The 19405-nt window shown below is 39.6% G+C and overlaps 1 protein-coding gene across 10 annotated transcripts in view; it reads right to left on the bottom strand.

The window, feature by feature from the left end:
* Positions 1-1737: 1737 nt before the first annotated feature.
* The window catches only part of GRIA4 (glutamate ionotropic receptor AMPA type subunit 4), a 242939-nt gene continuing 225271 nt past the window's right edge, over positions 1738-19405 (bottom strand). For 2 of the 10 annotated variants that reach the window (XM_054064361.1, XM_054064367.1), the window contains 3 exons: positions 12201-12315; positions 9826-9960; positions 1738-3203 (listed from right to left, as the gene is read on the bottom strand). In XM_054064361.1, the coding sequence (XP_053920336.1) occupies positions 3039-3203; positions 9826-9960; positions 12201-12315 (415 nt within the window). In that variant the 3' untranslated portion in view covers positions 1738-3038. Of the gene's footprint in view, positions 3204-9690; positions 12316-19001; positions 19117-19405 lie in introns of those variants that run through there. The other 8 variants (XM_009561102.2, XM_009561101.2, XM_054064344.1 and 5 more) reach the window with 8 other exon arrangements.

The raw sequence follows: 19405 nt of genomic DNA, 5'->3' as shown, positions 1-19405 counted from the left end.
CAGAAGGCCAACCGTGTCTTGGGCTGCATTAAAAGAAGAGTGGCCAGCAGGGTGAGGGAGGGAATTCCGCCCCTTTATTTCTCTCTTGTGAGATCTCGTCTGGTGTATTGTGTCCAGTTCTGGGATCCTCAGCATAAGAAGGATATGGATCTGTTGAAACAGGTCCAGAGGAGGGCTACAAAGATGATCAGAGGGCTGAAGGACCTCCCATACAAGGACAGGCTGGGAGAGATTGTTCAGCCTGGCAAAGAAAAGTCTCAGAGGAGATATTATAGTGATCTTCCAACACCTAAAAATGGCTACAAGAAAGCTGCGGAGGAACTGCTCACAAAGGCTTATAGTGATAGGAATAGGGGCAATGGGTATAAACTGGAGAGAGGCAGATTTAGAGTAGACATAAGGAAGAATTTCTTCACGATGAGAGTGGTGAGGCACTGGCACAGGGAAGTTGTGGCTACCCCATCCCTGGAGGCGCTGAAGGCGAGGTTAGATGGGCCTTGGGCACCCTGATCTAGACCTCCCTTCCATTGAACCTGGCACCACAGATGAGGCCTCTCAGGCTATATCCCAAATTCCGTCCAAGGGGAGGTCTCCTACTGCACCACCTCCACTATTCCTTGCTGGCGTCACAAAAAGAAACACACGAATGGCCAGCCTTCAGACAAAATGTTTAAGGGAAAGAAAGAAGCATAGTCAGGCTTTACATTAGAGGACGGGTACGGTTGGACTTGATAATCTCAAAGGTCTTTTCCAACCTAATGATTCTGTGATTCTCTGATTTAAAGGGGAGTCTATCCTTAAACCAGCTGGGCTGAATTTACTGCCCCCGTGACGTTGTTGGATTTAAAGTGATTTGGAATGGGACAGGCTGGGTGATTATCCATCGGGCAAAGTCATGGCATCATTTTCACCTCATCTGGTCAAAATTTCTTTGAAGCAAAGTCTTTCCTTGCCAAGGATGAGGCTTGGAATGGTGAAAGGGTGCGACAATTCCCCACCATGACTGCTGGCTGTATGCCTTCGGTAGGTGACACCAGTCCATGGCTTTGCTGCTTGGCAGCTGCATTGTTCATGCTGCTGAATTGTAAATCCTCTTGGTGGGGATCCTGAATAGTTACTGACACGGGACAAGACAACTCAAAGGACTTGCAGGTCTTGTTGCCAAGTGGAAACCCAACTTAGGCACCTAAGAATGGGCTCCATGCAGTGACATTCCTAACTGCAGTGATGGGCTGTTTACAGAAGCTGAAATATAAATGTAATGCATTAAAGAGACAGGGGGAGCACATAACAGGAATAACATTGGAAGACAGTAAAATATCCCAGGACAGCACTGGCACTGCTCACAGTCCTGAACAAGGAAAGCATGAAAATGAGCTCCTGGAAAAACAGACATACGCAGCAGAACAAAATAGACAGCATTCTTCACACTCAGTCTCCCAATCTATTCAGCCTCTAATATCTTACTAATCTGATACGTTACTAATCTGTTACATATCTAATATACTGATATGTAAAATTAAGGCAGACCCTTGTGTTTTTGGGGTTTGTTTTTTTCCTTTAAAAAAAACAAATGACAAACAGAAGTTGATTTTTAAGTTCAGCTGTAAAAGGAGTGCTGAGAGGTTGCTCACAGCTTTACTCAAACAGGAGAAAAAACAGACAATTCATTCTTCCAGCCACAGAAACATAAATATTTCACAGTAAGTCATGAATGAGCTAAATATGCCACCAAAACAAAGGTATAATGTAAGTTTAACCACAATGATCCCTCATAGTGTTATGTGTCTTTTTCTTTAAGACCCCTGCACACCTTTTAGCCATTGTGCCTTAGGGGTAAGTAACATTATATTTTCAGCTTTGTCTGCACTGTCAAGCTCTGTAGAAACACTAGTCGCTCTCAGCCTAGATAATATTCAGTGGAAATATATAGCTTTTCCTGCTGTGATTCATTGGTTTGACATTTTAATGTCTACTTTAAGATGAAGTAATTCAATCTCATTGAATGAACCACTTTACTCCATTTTGCAGGTGACATCCTTAATGATCAGAAAACAATTCAAGCTCTGTCGATATTATAAGAACGTTTGTTGTTTTATTCTTTTTGGTGGGTACAAAAAACACAGTTTCTTACACAGAACAAGATTATAAATAATATCTGTAACATGAATGACCCGTAGTCTCTTTTGTTTCTACACTGCAGACTGATGACATACTCTAAACATTTTACCATTTTGTTTCTTGTATTAGACAGATGCAAATCTGTGGAACACGAAATGATGGAACAGAATGAAGGTAACAGCAAACAAGAGGATGACCAACAGCTTTTATAAAAAAAAGTCTCTGAATTTTATTACAGTGATGGCATTTTATATCAATTATTGCAATGAATTGTTCCCTAAGATGGTTAGAAAAAAGAATTGTGTTGTCCTCTACCGAATTTACATCAGTTAAAAAGCAAGCATGTTTCAATATTCCTCTTTTTTTTCAAAGAAAATGTAAATAATTTCTTTATTTTTCACAGGATTTACATATTTATTATTTTCTTATCACAGTTTAGTGATTCATTTCTACAGCTGAACAGCTGAGTATTCTTCCATTGTATATATTGATGTTCTGGAGACACAGGTTAGCATGTTCATTGACTTCTATAGCTATTTTTCTCTCTGTCAAGACAAAGACCAAAATGTTGTCCTTTCTGAGCATGTTCTTCACAGTTTAATGCGCTAAATTGGCAAGTCTTATTAGTTTTAAGTCCACTCAAGTGAAATTTGTTGCTGTTAATACACCCCTCCCAGCCCCCTCCCCCCAACAAAACTAAATTATGAATTTTCCTGATATAAAATCTGAGTTTGGGTTTCCGAGCTGAGCTCATGCACACATTGTTGCTGATGATGTCTGGCGCATTTGGACGTACTTCCCTTTCTCAGCCAAATTATCAGTTCATCAATGACACTCCCATGTCGTTACAGTCTGTGCTGTGTTCCCATCAGTCACCAACACAGTTTGATTAAGGCACTCAATTATTTTTTTGGTTTTTATGGTAGGTCCGATGCAATTACAGCCAATCCTGAACTTTGTCTAATTGCAGTTCCAGTATGCATGGCCTTCGGGCAGTCGGGAGTCAATACGCGTCCGTTTTCTCCCACACTCCCAGTGATGGATAATCTGGCTTTGTTTCTTATGGCTTCAGAAAAGGTAAGCTAGGTTTGAAATAAAAAGGAGAAAAGAGGAAAATGTTACAATGTTTCTGTCCTTCAAAAAACTATGACACAGCAAACACCAAAATATTAAATTTTAGACATCTGCATTTTTTCATGTTAACATTAAATATATTAATAGTAATAATCATAAATATAATACATAGCATTTAAGTCTACTAGGGGAAAAAAGACTAGCAAAGGTAAATTTAATTACAAGTGATCATTATTGATTTAAATATAAAATCCAAATTTGATCAAGAAATTAACAGAAGAGGCAATACTTTCATCTAAACTGCTTCAAACTATATTTTTATACAGAGAAATAAGACTTAAGACCTTTTATAAACCTGAGAGCTTTAGCATCTGTGAATAAAGTCACGTGCAGGTGTTTCTAGGTTAGACCTTCAACTAGGAACGTTAAGATAAAATATAACTACTGAAAGTTGTTTATCAATTGCAAAAGCTGCATCAGCTATCTTTGTGGTAATTCTATGGATCAGATCTAAATAAATTACTTATTTTTACAATGCACATATCCAGTATGATCTGAGAACTGTCCTCAAAACTCTTTCCATATATGACTTTCCTACAATTAGAGAAGGTGGGAACTTTGAAAGAAAAAGTAGTTTATTGAAGAGAAATTCAATTTTCTATAGTTTTTTACATTACATCTCCATTTTCCACAAGAAGGTCTTAATTTTTTTTTCCTCAAAATTTTTACTTCCAGGTAAATTGGAACAAAATATCTTATATAAAGACTAAATGACCCATGCAAAAAACTTGGGATCTGTTAAAAAAAGAGTAGTTAAGCCACCTAACTTTAGTCATCCAAAAATCAGTAATCTAATCTAAATGAGCTCTCTGGTGTGATGACAGAAAAAGTCAAGATACCTGTTTTAGACAATGTTTTCCAGATGACTAAAGCTAGGGGAGGTCTCTAAGGTCAATCAATACAGTAAGGACACCTGGAACATCAGGTGCCCAAACTAGGCTACATTAAAAGAGGTTTCAAAGATACCATGTTAAAATATTAATTAGTGGCGAAATCTCATTTCTGGCAGCAGAAGCTATAGCCTATGCAACTAACTCATGTAATTGGCGTGCAGGGATGCAATCTGAAACACCAATTGGAAAAACAGGAGGGTGCATTCACATAGGAGCAAAGGGATGACAAACATAATAAAATCAATTTATTTGCTTTATTACTTAATTCTGCATTTAGAACTTTGTCCCTCTAAGCCTGATTTCTCCTTCTGAGGTAGCACTGAAATCCTCAGCTGGTGTTTGATATGTTGAAGTTAATTTTATATATGAAATATGTATGTATAGAGATGAGGGAGATTCCTTAAAACTCCCAAACATTTCCACTGATTCTGGGTGCACTTCTATGAAAACACACTGGTTTAATATTGCATTGCTATCAGTAGCTCCTTCAAAAAAGATTCCTCCAAAGTGCAGCTGTAGTGTTACAGCCAGAGCTTGGATAAAAAAAGCAGCTTTTTGAAGCAATTACCCTAAAATCTTCAGCCCTCACAAGCACCTGAATGCAGGAAAAGGCCTGAGCTTACAGAGGGTGTTATGGCATTCCCCTTACACTGAAAACTATGGCTTTGATAATCATCAATTGCAATGTCCAGAGTCACCCTTTGAGATGTACTCTTGCAGTATGACTGTTACCAAACGTATTTTGACCTAATTCAACAGCTAGATTTTAAAGAGAGAGAGGTAATGAAGGAGTGGGGACCTGGGCCCATACAGTAACAAAAACCTCAACCACTCCTCAGCAGCAAATAAAAACCTACACATTTGCAAAGCACAGACACATTGTGGTGTAGCTCCACACAGTGCATGTCTGGAGTCCCATTGCAAACGTATGTCGAGCACTGGTAACTGCAGAAATGCACAGGACATGTTTGGGTCAATGGCAAGAAGAAAACAAAAGTACTTTGGTGTTGGGGAGGGATCAGAGTCCAAACCACATTAGAATGCAAACTTGGATGGAAAAGGGATAGCTAATACCAGATGTGCTATATTTCCCAGAGAGTCATGATTATGTGCCGGGATCTCTCCATTGCTTTGACCATCTGTCTGCTCATGGCCATTCAGGGCTTGCCACTGGGAAATCTGAGAGAGAACTCATATTTATATGGGATATATGAGCTATGCATAACTGTGATTTTGTAACTCAGTCTATATAGCTTTCTAGCCATTGACAACACACTCAGGACAGAAAAAACAGTGAAAAGGAATCCAAGTAAAAAAAAATTGAAATGACAATAACAAACAATTTCTCAGCAGCCTTCCACAGAATAACAGAAAAAGCTGCAATAAGATAACTCTTCTCTTCTCACAGCAGAGATTAACAACATCTCAGCAACACATCACAGAAACAACCTAGACAGTTTACAAAGCCAGAAGGAACAGGTCAAACTTGCACTTGGGAAAGTGCCATAAAGCCAAGTAAACAGGTGAGCTTCTGTACTATATTTTAAACTCTGCTATAGGTCATAGACCAGACTAATACTCTGGTTTAACTGTGCTGTTACAATTTCAGATTTAGGGCCTGGCTGCAGAAACAGTTTCAGGAGAGGCTGGGATGAGAGGGAAAAGTCTTGGTAATTACTGTGCCAATTACCCAAATTGTGAAAGTCTCTGTGCGGTAAGTGTATGTAGTTAATAGTGACAATGTATTTTCAAATTTGCCATTAGTTTTGATTCAATTAGTTGTGGAATTAGACATGTGAAAACACTGACTGCCCTGATCCTACTGGGAAATAGCAGTTTAGGAAACTGATATCCTCATTCTATATAATACAAATATCCTAGCTTCTAGCTAGAACCCTAGCTAGTGGGTTCTTTTGTTGTTCAGGCTCCTCTAGTACCTGGGTCATGCGGAATTGCCTTTGGCACAAATATTTAAGATGACCTTTCGATGAATTTTTCTATCTTGAACATGAAATTGGGAGTATTCAAGTTAAAATAAGTGCATTACACATTTACTGAGCCACCCTGTAGCACTTCACCTTTTTTTTTATAATTAATACCATAAATTTTTCATTGCTTTTTGTAGCTTTGTAATTAATGTCGATAATTAGAAATAAGAGCATTGGACGGGAGAGCAAGAGAAGGCAGATGAACTGGAAGCTGGTTCATGAGCTTCATGGACCAACGAGAAGGCTATGGAGAGGCAGTGGTGCTGGCTGGCTGGATACTGGGACAATCCCATGGAAAGCTTCTTGGTTTGGGGTGAGGAACTCAGTAGGGCTTTTCCCTAGGGCAGCTGGAGAGAAGGCTCTTAGACTCCACACTGTTCTCATGGCATCAGCTCAGCTAGTATACTAAGGGCTTGCTCCTGATACACAACAATGGCAAACTGCTGCCCAAGGGAAGAAGAAGGGATTGTTCCCTCCTTAAAGCAAACCTCCATCCGTGCCTTGAGCAGATGCAATAGCCTGTCATCCCTTCTGAATGTCTTTATTCCACACATACAGACTGGTCTTTTGTCACACAGACTAATCCTACATCTTCATCTTCTGCTGCCTCACAGGCAGGTGAATTTCCCTGAGGCAAGTCACTTTTGATTGGATTAAACTAAAAGAAAAAGCGTGGTAATGAATACAATTGTCAAGTGGGTTATTGAAACTATTTTGCATTAGTTTAAAACATATACTATTAAAACTATTTGATGACAGCTTAAAAAGTCAGTGTGTTGATTACTCATGCAGGTTAGAACCTCCAAGCATCCTCTATATATTAGTCAGTTTTAGTCCTAATATGATCCCTTTACTCCTTGGATAAATAAACATATCAAATGTTTTGAAATGCATACGACAGACATATGCATGCAGAAATATGAGTAACCAGTGTTGTGGGCTCTGTACTGCTGCCAGGGGTTTATGACTAACACGTGTATGAACAGATGGCACAGTCCACCTGCAAAGAACACAGCACACAGGTAACCCCTTGTTCCCCGTGTGGCTAGGGATGGTCAAGCATTGCCAGGATGACTGGACCTTGGCAGTCTTCCATATATAAGCATTTTTATGAGAAGTTCACATGCTGAAGTTTCTCAGATAAATATTACAGAAAATAAGTAGAATGAAGAATTTCAAAAGTCTCAATGTATTTTCTTAATATCCTAGTTATTTCTATTTTTTTGGCTAATTTTTAAATGTCTGCACCCTAGAGTGTTTTTAAGAGATTATCAGTTTTGACTGACCCAAACATGATTTTTCAATAAAATAAAATGCAATATGGGCATTTTTAATATATTTTTTTCCTATAAGAATTCATCTCTGTGTTACAACAAGTCCCACAAAAATTCAAACTTTAGAACAAGGTACTTATGGTCTTTCCTTAAAAAATAAAAATCAGCATTCATTTTTATTTCAAGAGAACAATGAGGCTAAAATAAATTCAGTAAGTATAATCATAGTGTTCATTGTTGGAATCACAGAGCTGTGTGGGAACTCGTGATTGTCAGGTCATGCCATGTTTAGCATGCTAAGCCAGTTTAGCTCAGGTCAGTATTACAATGAAAGTTTTGCTTTTGCATTTATTTTCTTTAAGACTATGTTTTGGATGCATTGTACCCTGTGAACTTGATAAGGAATCTATTTTCTGGGATTCTTACTTTTATACCAGCCTGGGGACTCTCTCACTTGTGGTCACATCACTAAAAAATGCAAAGGAAAAGATCTAATCATTTGCATTTTGCACAATTACTTGCAAAAGATTATTTCTTTCTAAGACTCTTATTGCTGACAGTAGGCAGTGAACTTGGGAGGTTAATATTAGCATCTGGAAGTCTCAATTCCCAGTTCACAGTAACGATTACTGGCCTACACTCTTGGAGTCCCCCTGACACCTACTATGCCTCACATTTTCACTAGTGAACAAAGTGCAAAGCTAAGTCTTGGTTGTTCATTTGTTTTTTTTTTACACTGGGGAAATTGGGCAACTCTGTTAAAATTCAAATACACTCGAGGTCATGGCTTCTTGTACAACAGGGAACAAAAGAAAATTACACAGTGACGGTATGTGTGGGATAGTTTCCCAGCCAGTGCACGCCAAGCCCCCTCCCTCACCCTCCGAGAACCCACCTATTCCTTGCAGCGCTCCAGCTATCATGCTCAAACACCATTCTCTGCTCACTCTGTGTTTGCTCTGTACTGTATGGTTCGGTATTGCACTGGTTGTGCCTTTAGACTGTAAGCTCCTCGGGACAGGGACCTGTTATGTGTTTGGCACACTTCACCTATTGTACAGCGCCGTGTACTCCAGCGCTATATAAATAATAAATAAAAAATGATAATTTTATCTCCAGTTTTTTCCTCCAGATTTTTTTTTCTAGGTGGCAACACAAAAATTACATTCTTCATCTCCTTTCCCTAAATTTTTTTTTCTTACTTCCATTACAGGATGGCTCAGTGATTTCAGGAAAATGCAGCTCAAGCTTTTTGTTAACAAGGAAGATGCGGCTTGCTATTTGTAAGGGCAAGGGAGCTCTAGGTAGCATGAAAGGTCTGGGTCCTAGCTGCACCTTCACTTACAAAGCAGCCAGTAGAGGTTGGCAGCTATGTAAAAGTTATATTTAGAAGCTCAATTTGCTGCTTTGTGTCATTTCCAAAGGTCAGAGAGTTGATTTGACTAATGATTAGCTGGCAACATACTCACTGCACAGATGAGAACAAGTGCATTAGTAAACCATCCCTGCATGCCTGCTCACGGGAACTATGCAGAATGCAGCTTGGAAACATCAGCAGTTCAGTCTTCGACATCACTGCCTGAGCATCTAAAATACACTAGTCCTGAGCTAGGTAAGGAGGTATATTACTGAAAGCTGAGGGTGATTATCTAGGTCTATTCATTAGTTAATGAATTTTGTGGTTATTGTAGTGGGAAAACGTTGACCTGAAGCAGGATATTGTGAAAAAAATGCCACACATTTAGCATAAAACATGTACCAAAGGGAGGGTGAAGGAATAGGTGGGGAGAAGAGCGAGAGGGTAAAACAACATTTAGACTTCTTGTAACAGTGCCTTGTCTTCCATTACGTTAACTATGGTTCAGTGACGTTGCCTATCCTAAATCTTGATTATAACAAAGTCCCAGTTAGGGCCAACAACAAATAGTAAAGGCTTACAGCAATTTGCCACTAGTAGAATGCAAACCTTTAGGAAAACAGACTGGCCAATCAAGTAATTAATCATTGGCCCTCTAAGTATATATTTTGTTATTTGGAATAGTTGTCATCTCCCAACTGATTCGACAACGTTGAGTTGTTAAAAATGTATTTTTTAAGTTAAAAATTCCTTGCAATGCAGATGTCTATTAGCAACATAGAATAATATACTGTACATCTGCAGCCAAAAAAACTGAACCACTTTGCACTGAAGGTTTCCAAAATATAAAGCTCTGTTCAGAAGCAAGCACCACTAGACAGACATGTCACAACACTGCGTTACGAGATGCATCACCCACTCACTGTAGTAGGCCCTAAGTCCTACCCCTAAATTTTAATACTTTCGGTTCCATATACGTTGTAACCTTCTCTATAGGTTGCTAAATTCTGGGTATTCTGCGAGGAAGTTGGGTTAAAAGTCTGTGCACTCTTTGCCACCTTCATTCGTTTCGCCTCTGCCCTGGACTTGTAACAGAACTCTATCAAAGCCACCAGCATTGCCAAGCCCAAGCCTCCAACCAGAATGTAGAAGACTCCAGCAACGTTGCTGAGACTCAAGGCACTCGTCTTGTCCTGGGGAAACAGAAGCAACACAGTTAACCCTGGAAATCACACCCTGGGAGCACAAGCTACACATAAACACATTCGCAATAGAAATAAAGAACAATATTTAGCTAAAATTAAATGACAGTTGTTTACATACTTCTCACAGAGACTGACCTATCTGGATCTATAAAATATATTTTAAGTTCCTAATTTTCCTGGTCAGCATAGATAATATTATTGTCAACATATCAGGATGTCATTGCTTGCTTACTACAAAACATTACTTCCACTAAGTGGAGAATTAAACAATGACACATCTAGCTCTCCTTAGGGGACATTTTAGCACTGATACAAAGCTGCATTTATGTAAAGCTCTTTAAAAGCTTTGAAATCTGGAAATTAATTTACATCAGACAAGACTCTTTTTGATCCTTATGAAAACAGTAATTGCACTTGTGGTAGGCATTGCTGTTAATTTAAAAGATCCAGACTGAATTTCTGATACTGAAATAATAGGTGAAAATAACATGTGAGGCTTACGTTATTTCTTTGAACAAACACTTCATTTGAAAGTGCATACTGTACCATACACATCATTTTTGCCTCTTACCGATTATTGTATTTTCGTTTTATTTTACTATAGATACAGTTCTGGAACATGGCCTTGGACTACTAAGGATCAGTAACAGTACAATTTTAAAAAGCAGTTTCTCAAATTTTACAAATTATTCATAATCTAGACAAGAACAAGAACTTTAACAAATTATTAAATATGCATCATTTTATAAATGAGTGCCTTCTTGGACATACTGCAGTAAATAACTATTCTACACTTCTCTGTACTTCACTGCTTAGCTATGAATCACATATTTTATTTTAAATCCATGTGCATTTTCAGCACAGTTCTCTAGAAACTCTCTCAGGATTGACTTCCATATACTACATCGTGCGCCTTAAGATACTTATAAACTCTTAGTCTTAGATACACTACATAATCTTTATCTAAATAAGAAGAGTACTTAACTTCTGATCATAATCTCTATGAAATTTTAACTTATAAAGAATGCAAATCATTTGGATGTTTAATTTAAAGAGGCACTATTTATTGTGTAATCGGTAGATTAACACAGTAACAATTCTCACGGACATATAGAGGTGTTTGGGGCTTATCGCTGGGTTCTGCTCTGTTTGTCTCTTTTTACCTGGCTAAAAGCACTCTGAACATCTTGGAGCTGACTGTTGTAATCCTCTGCTGGCAATTGCTAACATGGTGCTTGCAAACAAGGAGGAGGCAGAACTGAGAAAGAGCAGACCTAACATGTATTGGGTGTTGAGGCTTTCTCAGCTGTCATTTGCAGGTATTCTGCCATCCTCTTAATTGCCTTTCACTGCTTTCTCCAAAACACTTGCCAGAAAAAGCAATATGTGTTGGAAGTTTGTCTCACAGGTTAACTCCCAGGGTAACTCTCAGGGCACACAGGCAGCGAGCAGTTGCTGCCCATCACACTTTCCTTTTAGCTCTGGACAGCACAAGCTGGCACAGAGACAGACACTGTGAAGAAATTTCAGACTACTGAATATAGGTCTGGCACCGACTGAGGTGCTTCTGAGCCATCAGAAAATATCCACTTCTGTGTTTTGCCCTCAAGTTGAGAGAAATAGAGAAGGCCCCACTCCCTGGAGCTGTCAGGATTACTGTTTGGGAACGGACTAGGGTAAACACTGGAAGCTATATAAAGTTATTAATTATCAAAGCCTTTCACTTCAAAGCTTAAGTTAAGTCTTCCTTGGCTCCTTGAGGCCAAGAACCTTCTCAGAGGGAGCCAGGCACAGCCACACTGAGCAGTGATGAAAGGCAATCCTTCCTGCTAGCATTTCCCCTTTTCAGAAAACCGCTGAGGGAGGCGAGCTCTGAAAGTAGAGGGTGTGAAGGGACATTTTCTAAGCAGTCTATGGGGAAAGTCTACCATCCTCTAGGCAAGAAGGTAACAACTAACCTAGCCTGCCATCCTCAAAACCAAAAAACTGCCTTGCAACCCTTCAAACGGATGCCCCAAATATGTAGGTCAACGTTTGGTGATTTGTATCACCGAAGACTTTAAAAAGCAATAGTGCTTCTTTAAATTAAAGTGTGCCCGCAACAAGATGGGGCAAAGTTGATTCATTCTATGTCTACAGCTGCTTATTTTATTTCTAAGTCATTTTGGTTATTACTTCCTTTACTGCTTTGTGAACACGATAGTAGGTCCCGAACTGTAGCGACTGACCTTACTTCCAGAGTCCTTGGGTCCACATTCACCTTTATCGTACCACCATTTGTTTTTCAGCTTGTCTAAGACGCCTGCCTCACTGAGTTTCAAAACGGCAAGGTTTACAGGAGTTCTTCACGTGGAAAATAACATAAATAACATTATATATGTTATTTTATGTTATTCAAGTAAAACTACATAGAATCGCATTGCAAAGTGACAGAGCAGAGGCCACAGTGGGTGCTATGTCATGTACTGTTGGCCCAGGTTTAGAGACAGACATACGACCGGGACCTGCTCCATCGCTTTAGGTAACAGGCACATACTGCTGGGGAAAATTTGTAAATAAACAGTATGCAATTACTGTGAACCCAAAACTATTGGCTTAGACATATTAACAAGATACCCTTTGGAGACATAGATAATGCAACTGGATATACGACTTAAGAAACATAGTAATTTGTGTTCCTTTCTTTCAATCCATTTTTAGTTTGTATACATACAAACTAATAATATGACTTGGCTATAGCTATTTCATTTACTGCCCTCAAAATTATCACTTGGCACAGACCTGTAACCAGGAAATCTGCACACAGAGAACTTAGAGGGAGAGCTGCGATGCCTTTATCCTCAGATAAGAAGAACACGATGGTCAACCTTTAATTTTAATTTTCTATTTCAACATTATTTTCAAATGTAGCTCCTAGGCTGATGATAAATTACTGTTGGAATATCTTCTTTTACTAGGGGCATTTGCTGTGGGTGACATAACAGAGCTTAATATTGAGATGAAACCTAATCTGATGCCTCAAAGTCATGAACTACCGTGGGTTTGCACTGAAGTTACTTAAATTCACTGCATAATTTTAGAGTATTATGATAATGTCCCACTTCATGCAGTTGTACCAGTTTATTTTCTAAAAACCTATTAAACGGTTAACAGGCTTATTCTATGTACTTTCCACTTTGAATCATTGACTGTCCAGATCTTAATGTGGTAGGCATATGGATATCTATTTATGTGCAGGTGTGCATGAAAATACAATATATATGAGAGAAGGAGGTAGATAAGCAGAAATGGCTTGTGATAGATAGCCTTCTGGTGATGTTATGTGACATAGGACCTGATCCCGTGTGTGCCAGCAGATTCAAATGAGAAAATAAATCTCTCATAATACATCATAATCCATGCCTTGCTACAGTGTTAATTCATGAATTCAAGACTTAATAAATAAATAACCAGTGCAAGCATTAATTAGTATAGTGTAACTGAACCCACTAAAATAGTTACTATGAAAGAGGAAGGGGCTTGTTACACTCTATAACTGGAAATCCCCAAATGCTTACCTATGACTGTATTTGTGCATGTTTGTATATAAATATATATACTTAACACACAAGTAACAGCTCCTGAACCTAGTGTGCTAGTCTTAGCTTTAGGGATCCTGTCTTTTCATACATTCTGATTACTCTTTGTACATATACATAGAAGGGGAGATTCACTTCACCCCACTTTTTTCACCCATAAATTACGCCCTAGCTTTGGCTACCTGTCTAGGTCTCCATGAAGTTAAGGGAAAAAGATCGGCAGCTCCAAAGGGTGGGCTTAGATACCAGTTTTAACAAAGGATGAAGCATGCTGTTGAGATGCCCATCTCTTTTCTTTTACTGCTGAAGAAGCCTTGGTGCCATGGAGAAATGAGAGTTTTCGACAGGTACAGTTGGGTGAGAAGATTCACAGCTACTCTCAAATGATCCCTTTCAGTAAAGGAAGCGTTTCACCCACTTTCCAAATCCTGCACATTTAGTTCATACGGAATACTCTAGAAATGCCTGTTTCTTGATCTTTTCCAGTATTCAAACTTACATTTTGTATTCAGACTTCTTGGCAGCAAGTTGTGCAGGTTGATAGTGGAATATGAGAGTACCACAGCTGTGAACGAGTGGGTAGCAGTTTAGGATGCTGGTAAGTTGCCTGTTAATAGGATCCTCTGTTTGCTTCTAGTAAAAGTGCAAAATGATATTATTTGCATAGTTGTCACCTGTAACATGTCATGCATTGGCACCGAGTCACATTTTGGTGCTCCTAAATCCCAGCAGTATAATGGGGCTGGTTGTGACAAAGATATGAGACATCCAGGTACTGCTCTCGCATGGAAAACCAGAAGCTTGTGGAGTTGTTGCAGATTAAATTGATTAAAGTGATAATTAGGACTCAATGCTAACTCTCAAGAGCAGCAGCAAGCTGGGACAAGTCCGAAGTCAGATGTTTCCCATTGCTTATTTTTTCAGCCCTAACATTTAGGTATAATAAAGCCTGATGCAGACAGGGAGCTGTAGCTCCTTCAAATGTTGTCCTTTCTGCATTGTCTCTGCAAGGAAGCTCTCAGGCTTTCCCTTGGGAAAAGCAATCATTTCACACTTGAAATTATCACACTATCCTCAATATATAACTGAATGCAATAGCAATGGCCAGCAGAGATGAGGCAATTCCTGCTTTTCACTGAAATGCAGCCAGGGATATGTCCGATGCCAGGTCCTTGTTTCTCCTCTCCATTGTTTTTGCTGAGACACTTCCTGAATCAAGGCACTGCACAAGGTTGGGGAAACCTGTCCTCTGCCCCTCATTTTCTTGCCTGCCGTGTGAATAATACACCATGTGCCCTTTTATATCTCCTCTCAGATAGCTGTGATGAGAGAGAATCACTCTGAGTTAAATTTAAAATTAAACTTAAAAATAATATATCTCAATTTAAAAACATTTTACACTTTCAGAATAGGATTTTTGTCCCCCTTTAAATCAATCAGCCAGCTGCAAAGGGAAATGCACATGGTCCAATAGGAGAAACCCAGACTTAGGGGCTGCAGAGTGGAAAAGGAAGAATTTTGCTCACACTTTTCAGAATAGCAACATATATACCTGTTTTCAGTCATAGTAAGCAATTACAAGTATAGTGAAATTTCATTTATTTTAGACTTTGTTGTTTCCATTTCAGTAGGAGATTTTCAACAGATCCCACGGGAGATGAATGCCCAGATCACCTTGACTTTCCAGGCCAATCCCTTATCTAGGCATCCTTCCTTTCTTTGAAGATATCCTCTCTGAATAAGCATAATTTTAACTGCACCAGTCATGAACTCAGAGAATGAAACTTGTTTCTACACTGCTTACCCAAGCAGCTGGTGAACAGATCCACTGATGTTAGAGGGGGCAAAACCTAAACATCAGTATGGTCTGCTGTACATGAGCAAGAGCTATGTACTTAAGTACATTGTACTTGATACAGAAATTGCCCTTTTTAAATGCAGAAGAATTTGTCCCATGCAGTCACAGTGCAAATCCATTGTGTGACAGCACAGGAGACCCTGTTCTTCACCCACATGCTGCAGTCAGTGAGGGTGCAGGGACACTGGTTTTCTACTTTGTCATCATGTTTTCAGCCCTTCTACCGCCTCTCGTGGCTTCTTACTCATTTCCTCCTATCCTGTCATCAATCATTTGCTGTTGGAAGGACTATTTTTTAAGAGCCTCGGGCTGGATCTTGTGCCAGCAACATCAGCGCAATCACAGTGCTTTAAAATGGCATTAATGAAGTTCTGAGTTAGTGGTGTTCAGGACAACAAGTGTGCAATTATAGCATTGAAATTACAATACTGAGCAATTCTGAAACCACTATAGAATTCTGGTAGACAGTGATTTTAAAAATGCAGTCACAGTATGCTTTAGGAGCATTTTCATTACTCGCTCATGGCTGAGCCATTAATTAGTGTAAGGTCATTCTCATCTACTAAATGAAATCAAGGGCGACCGCGTTCTCCTGAGGGCTGCCAGCAGAGACTGGAGGAGAGCTCAGCAGCACAGCTTCCTTCCACTCACACTTTTATAGAAACAACGGAGCAGAGTGGCAGAAAGTGTGTTTAAATACCTTCCCTGCATCATGTGAATTGATGAGGGCATACTTTCGAATGACTCGGGGACCTCCGTTTTACGTTTAATCATGGCTTAATTACCAAGGTCACTAAACCACGCATGGTTCACACAGGGTGGCTCTCTGAACTGTCTTTCTGAATTTTGGAATTTTGTTCCTTAAAGGGAACAATAAATGGGAAGGCTAGAGATGATGTTTTAAGAGCAAAGAACGGAGGCAGGAGAAATCTTGTTTCAGAAAGCAATACAAACCTTTGGAGTACTGCTGAGCTCACATGAAATCCCCCAATTTCAATAGTCCTCTGTACCATCACAAAGGCTTATTCTGGGTCTAGACCCTCATATCCTGACTAGTGAATCTCAAATAGTAACAGCATGGTTTTCAAGTCTCAGTCGCTGTGCTTCCTTCAGGAGAACAGAATGCTCTTATTCTCGGTTATGACAGTAGGAAGCCCTGTAATTTGGACTGCAACTGCTAACACAGCTCAGGGTTGATACTTTTAAAATCCATACAATGAAAAGAAGTATTAGCTAGAGATGCTTCAGAACTTACTTCTGGACTTGTTGGTAGCCATCAGGTTTACGACAACAGTGCATAGTGTCCCACTGACAATCATTTGATAGCATATAATACTAAAATATTTTGAGCTCCATTAATTCAGTAGAAAGGGTCTTATTGACTTTAATTGATCAGATCCTTCAAGACTGTTCCTGAACAAAGAAATGGATTTTGTAGATGATAAATGGCTAACACTCACTTTGGAGAGTCAGAGCAGCTGTAGTTTAAAAAACAAGACCAGATGCTACTGCAATGTAGAATTTGAGAGGCATGGTAATGCTCACTCATCTCCATGATATACGTGGTCCTACTGGACATGAACAATGCAAGTGCATGATAGACCGAGGGCTTTCCAGGAGTATTGGTACTGTCTACTCATTCAGCTGTGCTTCGGAAAAACTGTGGCAAGAAACAGGCTTGCGGTCAGATGAATGATCCTGGCAGGCTGTATATAGTCCTAGGACTACAGGTTGAGCTCCAACATGTTCTCCATCCTTTGCTAACACTGCCTTGCCCACCATATTTTCTAATGCATCCTGAACTGCCTGTGTCACCTACTGTTTATTTCCATTGGCAATGTGTTCCTTCCTCCCTCCAGAATTCACAGATTCTCCCTGTTTCTGCATGAACTGCACTCCTGACCTTCCATTTCTACTTCTTCCCCTGCCTACTCCTTTTTCTGTCACTTGCCATCTCACCAACTTGCCCTTTCAGCACTTCCAGGCATTTCCCTGGTAAATCTCTGTCTGCCCCTCTGCCACGAGCTGCTTCCCTTTTCCTGCTTTATGGCTCAAAGCACCAGTGGCTGGTAATCAGGAAAAGCAAGTTAAAAGCATCCTTAATTTTCCACCTAGCTTTTATCTCACCTTTCAACCACGGCAGGTTTTTGAGAAGCATATTCTAAGAAAATGGAGGTATTTTTAATGATGTGACTTCCTGACTGTGACATTTTTAATAAGTGTATTAAATAAACACCCCACCCCCAATAATGCAAAAAATTGGGCTTTGGTGGAGCACAAAACAATAGCAACATAGGAGATTCATGGTTTACTTGTTAACTTTCCTAGAAGAAGTTTGTGTCTGCTCCATTTGCAGGTAAGTGCCATCAGGTTTAATACACCCAAGCATTTTAAAAGAGAAAATAGAGACCATTTTTGAAACTGTGACTGCTGGCAAGCAGAGTGGTAGGGGGAAAATAGATAGAGCAGAGGATCAAAGGCAAAAGGAAGAGGATCAGGAGACCAGTTGAGGTGAGTGCAGAACAGCCCAAGGGATGGTCCCTGAGGCCAGGAAAATGCATGAAAGAGCAGGAGGACTAAAGAAGGAGAGAAAATAGTAAGAAGAAAAATATGTAGGCAACTGTAAAGAAAGCTACATCAACTGTGTATGACAAATCAGTCAAACTAACTCATCTGTATTTGACTAGCTCTGTGCCTGCACAGTTACCGGTGCAGCATTCTCTCATATATTGTTCACACACAAGCACATAAATAAATACTATTACATGCTGCCTGGCATAGAAGGGGTATTTTAAAATCTTCATTCTCCTCCACTTCACCATCTTCCACTTCCACATCTTTGCTTCTCTTCATCACAAGGCAGTTTCCCAGAAGGAAGCTGTGAAGAGGCAAGGAAGTAGTGGCACTGGCCATACGGAAGACAGGGAAAGGCAGAAATAATAAGGAGCTGTCAACGGAGCCTAAAATTCAGCCTAAAATTCCTGTCAGATAAATTCTGCCTAGGGAAACACTATGGATTTCAATCTGGTGGAAAGATAGCAAGAAATGTCAGCATGGAGACAATTTAGCTGAAATTTGTCCTCCTATTTTGGATACTCATGTGAAAACTGGAATTTCTACCAGTATTGTCTGTGTCAATAGTGCATCCCTGACCCTGGATCATGCATTAGGTTACTGCTAGAAGGCTGTCACACTGATTTTCACCCTTTTCCTCTACTGTTACTGATAAAATATTTTGGATAGTATCATATAGCAGAAAAAAGTCTGAGCTGGTATTTGCTCCTGATGGTTTCAAACTGCTTGTTCACAAAAGCAAGCTTGGAAAAGGCTCATCACAATTTCAGAAGATGCACGTTTCGGGAAACTGGTGATAGATCTTACAGCAGAGACTGTTTAGGAGTACTTCCCCTTGGGGCACTTAAACAAACGCAAATATTTTTGCTTTGACAGTAATTGCATACACCTCGATTTCAACTGCAGGTACCAGAAGTGCTGTGCTACTGGTGAAGCTGTTTTGTGGCAGGTAAAACCCCAGCAGATGCACCAATTACTTTACATACTGTTTACCCGCTTTTGGTGACATTGAGGCTAACCTTGGAGTCACCTCCCCCGCTGCCACATTCTCCTTTGTCGTACCACCATTTGTTTTTCAATTTGTCCAAGAGGCCTTGTTCATTCAGTTTTAAAACTGCGAGGTTAACAGCATTTCTTGAAACGATAAAACATATTTTGTAAGAAACTGCACAGCTGTTAAGATGTTAGAAGGAATGAGGACTTAAGCTGTTTATAAGCTTGATCCACACACTAAATAAACCTCTCATTTCCATACCAAAGCCCTTGGCAGCACAAATAATTGTAGTTACTTTCAAATGTGAAAAATGTGTTTCCAGTGTAGAAACGATTTTCAGAATGGCTTGGATTTCAGCAAGAAAATTCTATCAACCAACCAAAATCATTTTTGCAAAATGATGATAAAACTCTGCTTGGAATTATAAAT

This window comes from Cuculus canorus, chromosome 1 (assembly GCF_017976375.1).
Source record: "Cuculus canorus isolate bCucCan1 chromosome 1, bCucCan1.pri, whole genome shotgun sequence".
NCBI classification, from domain to species: Eukaryota; Metazoa; Chordata; class Aves; order Cuculiformes; family Cuculidae; genus Cuculus; species Cuculus canorus.
This window is presented reverse-complemented; position numbering and strand designations above follow the sequence as displayed.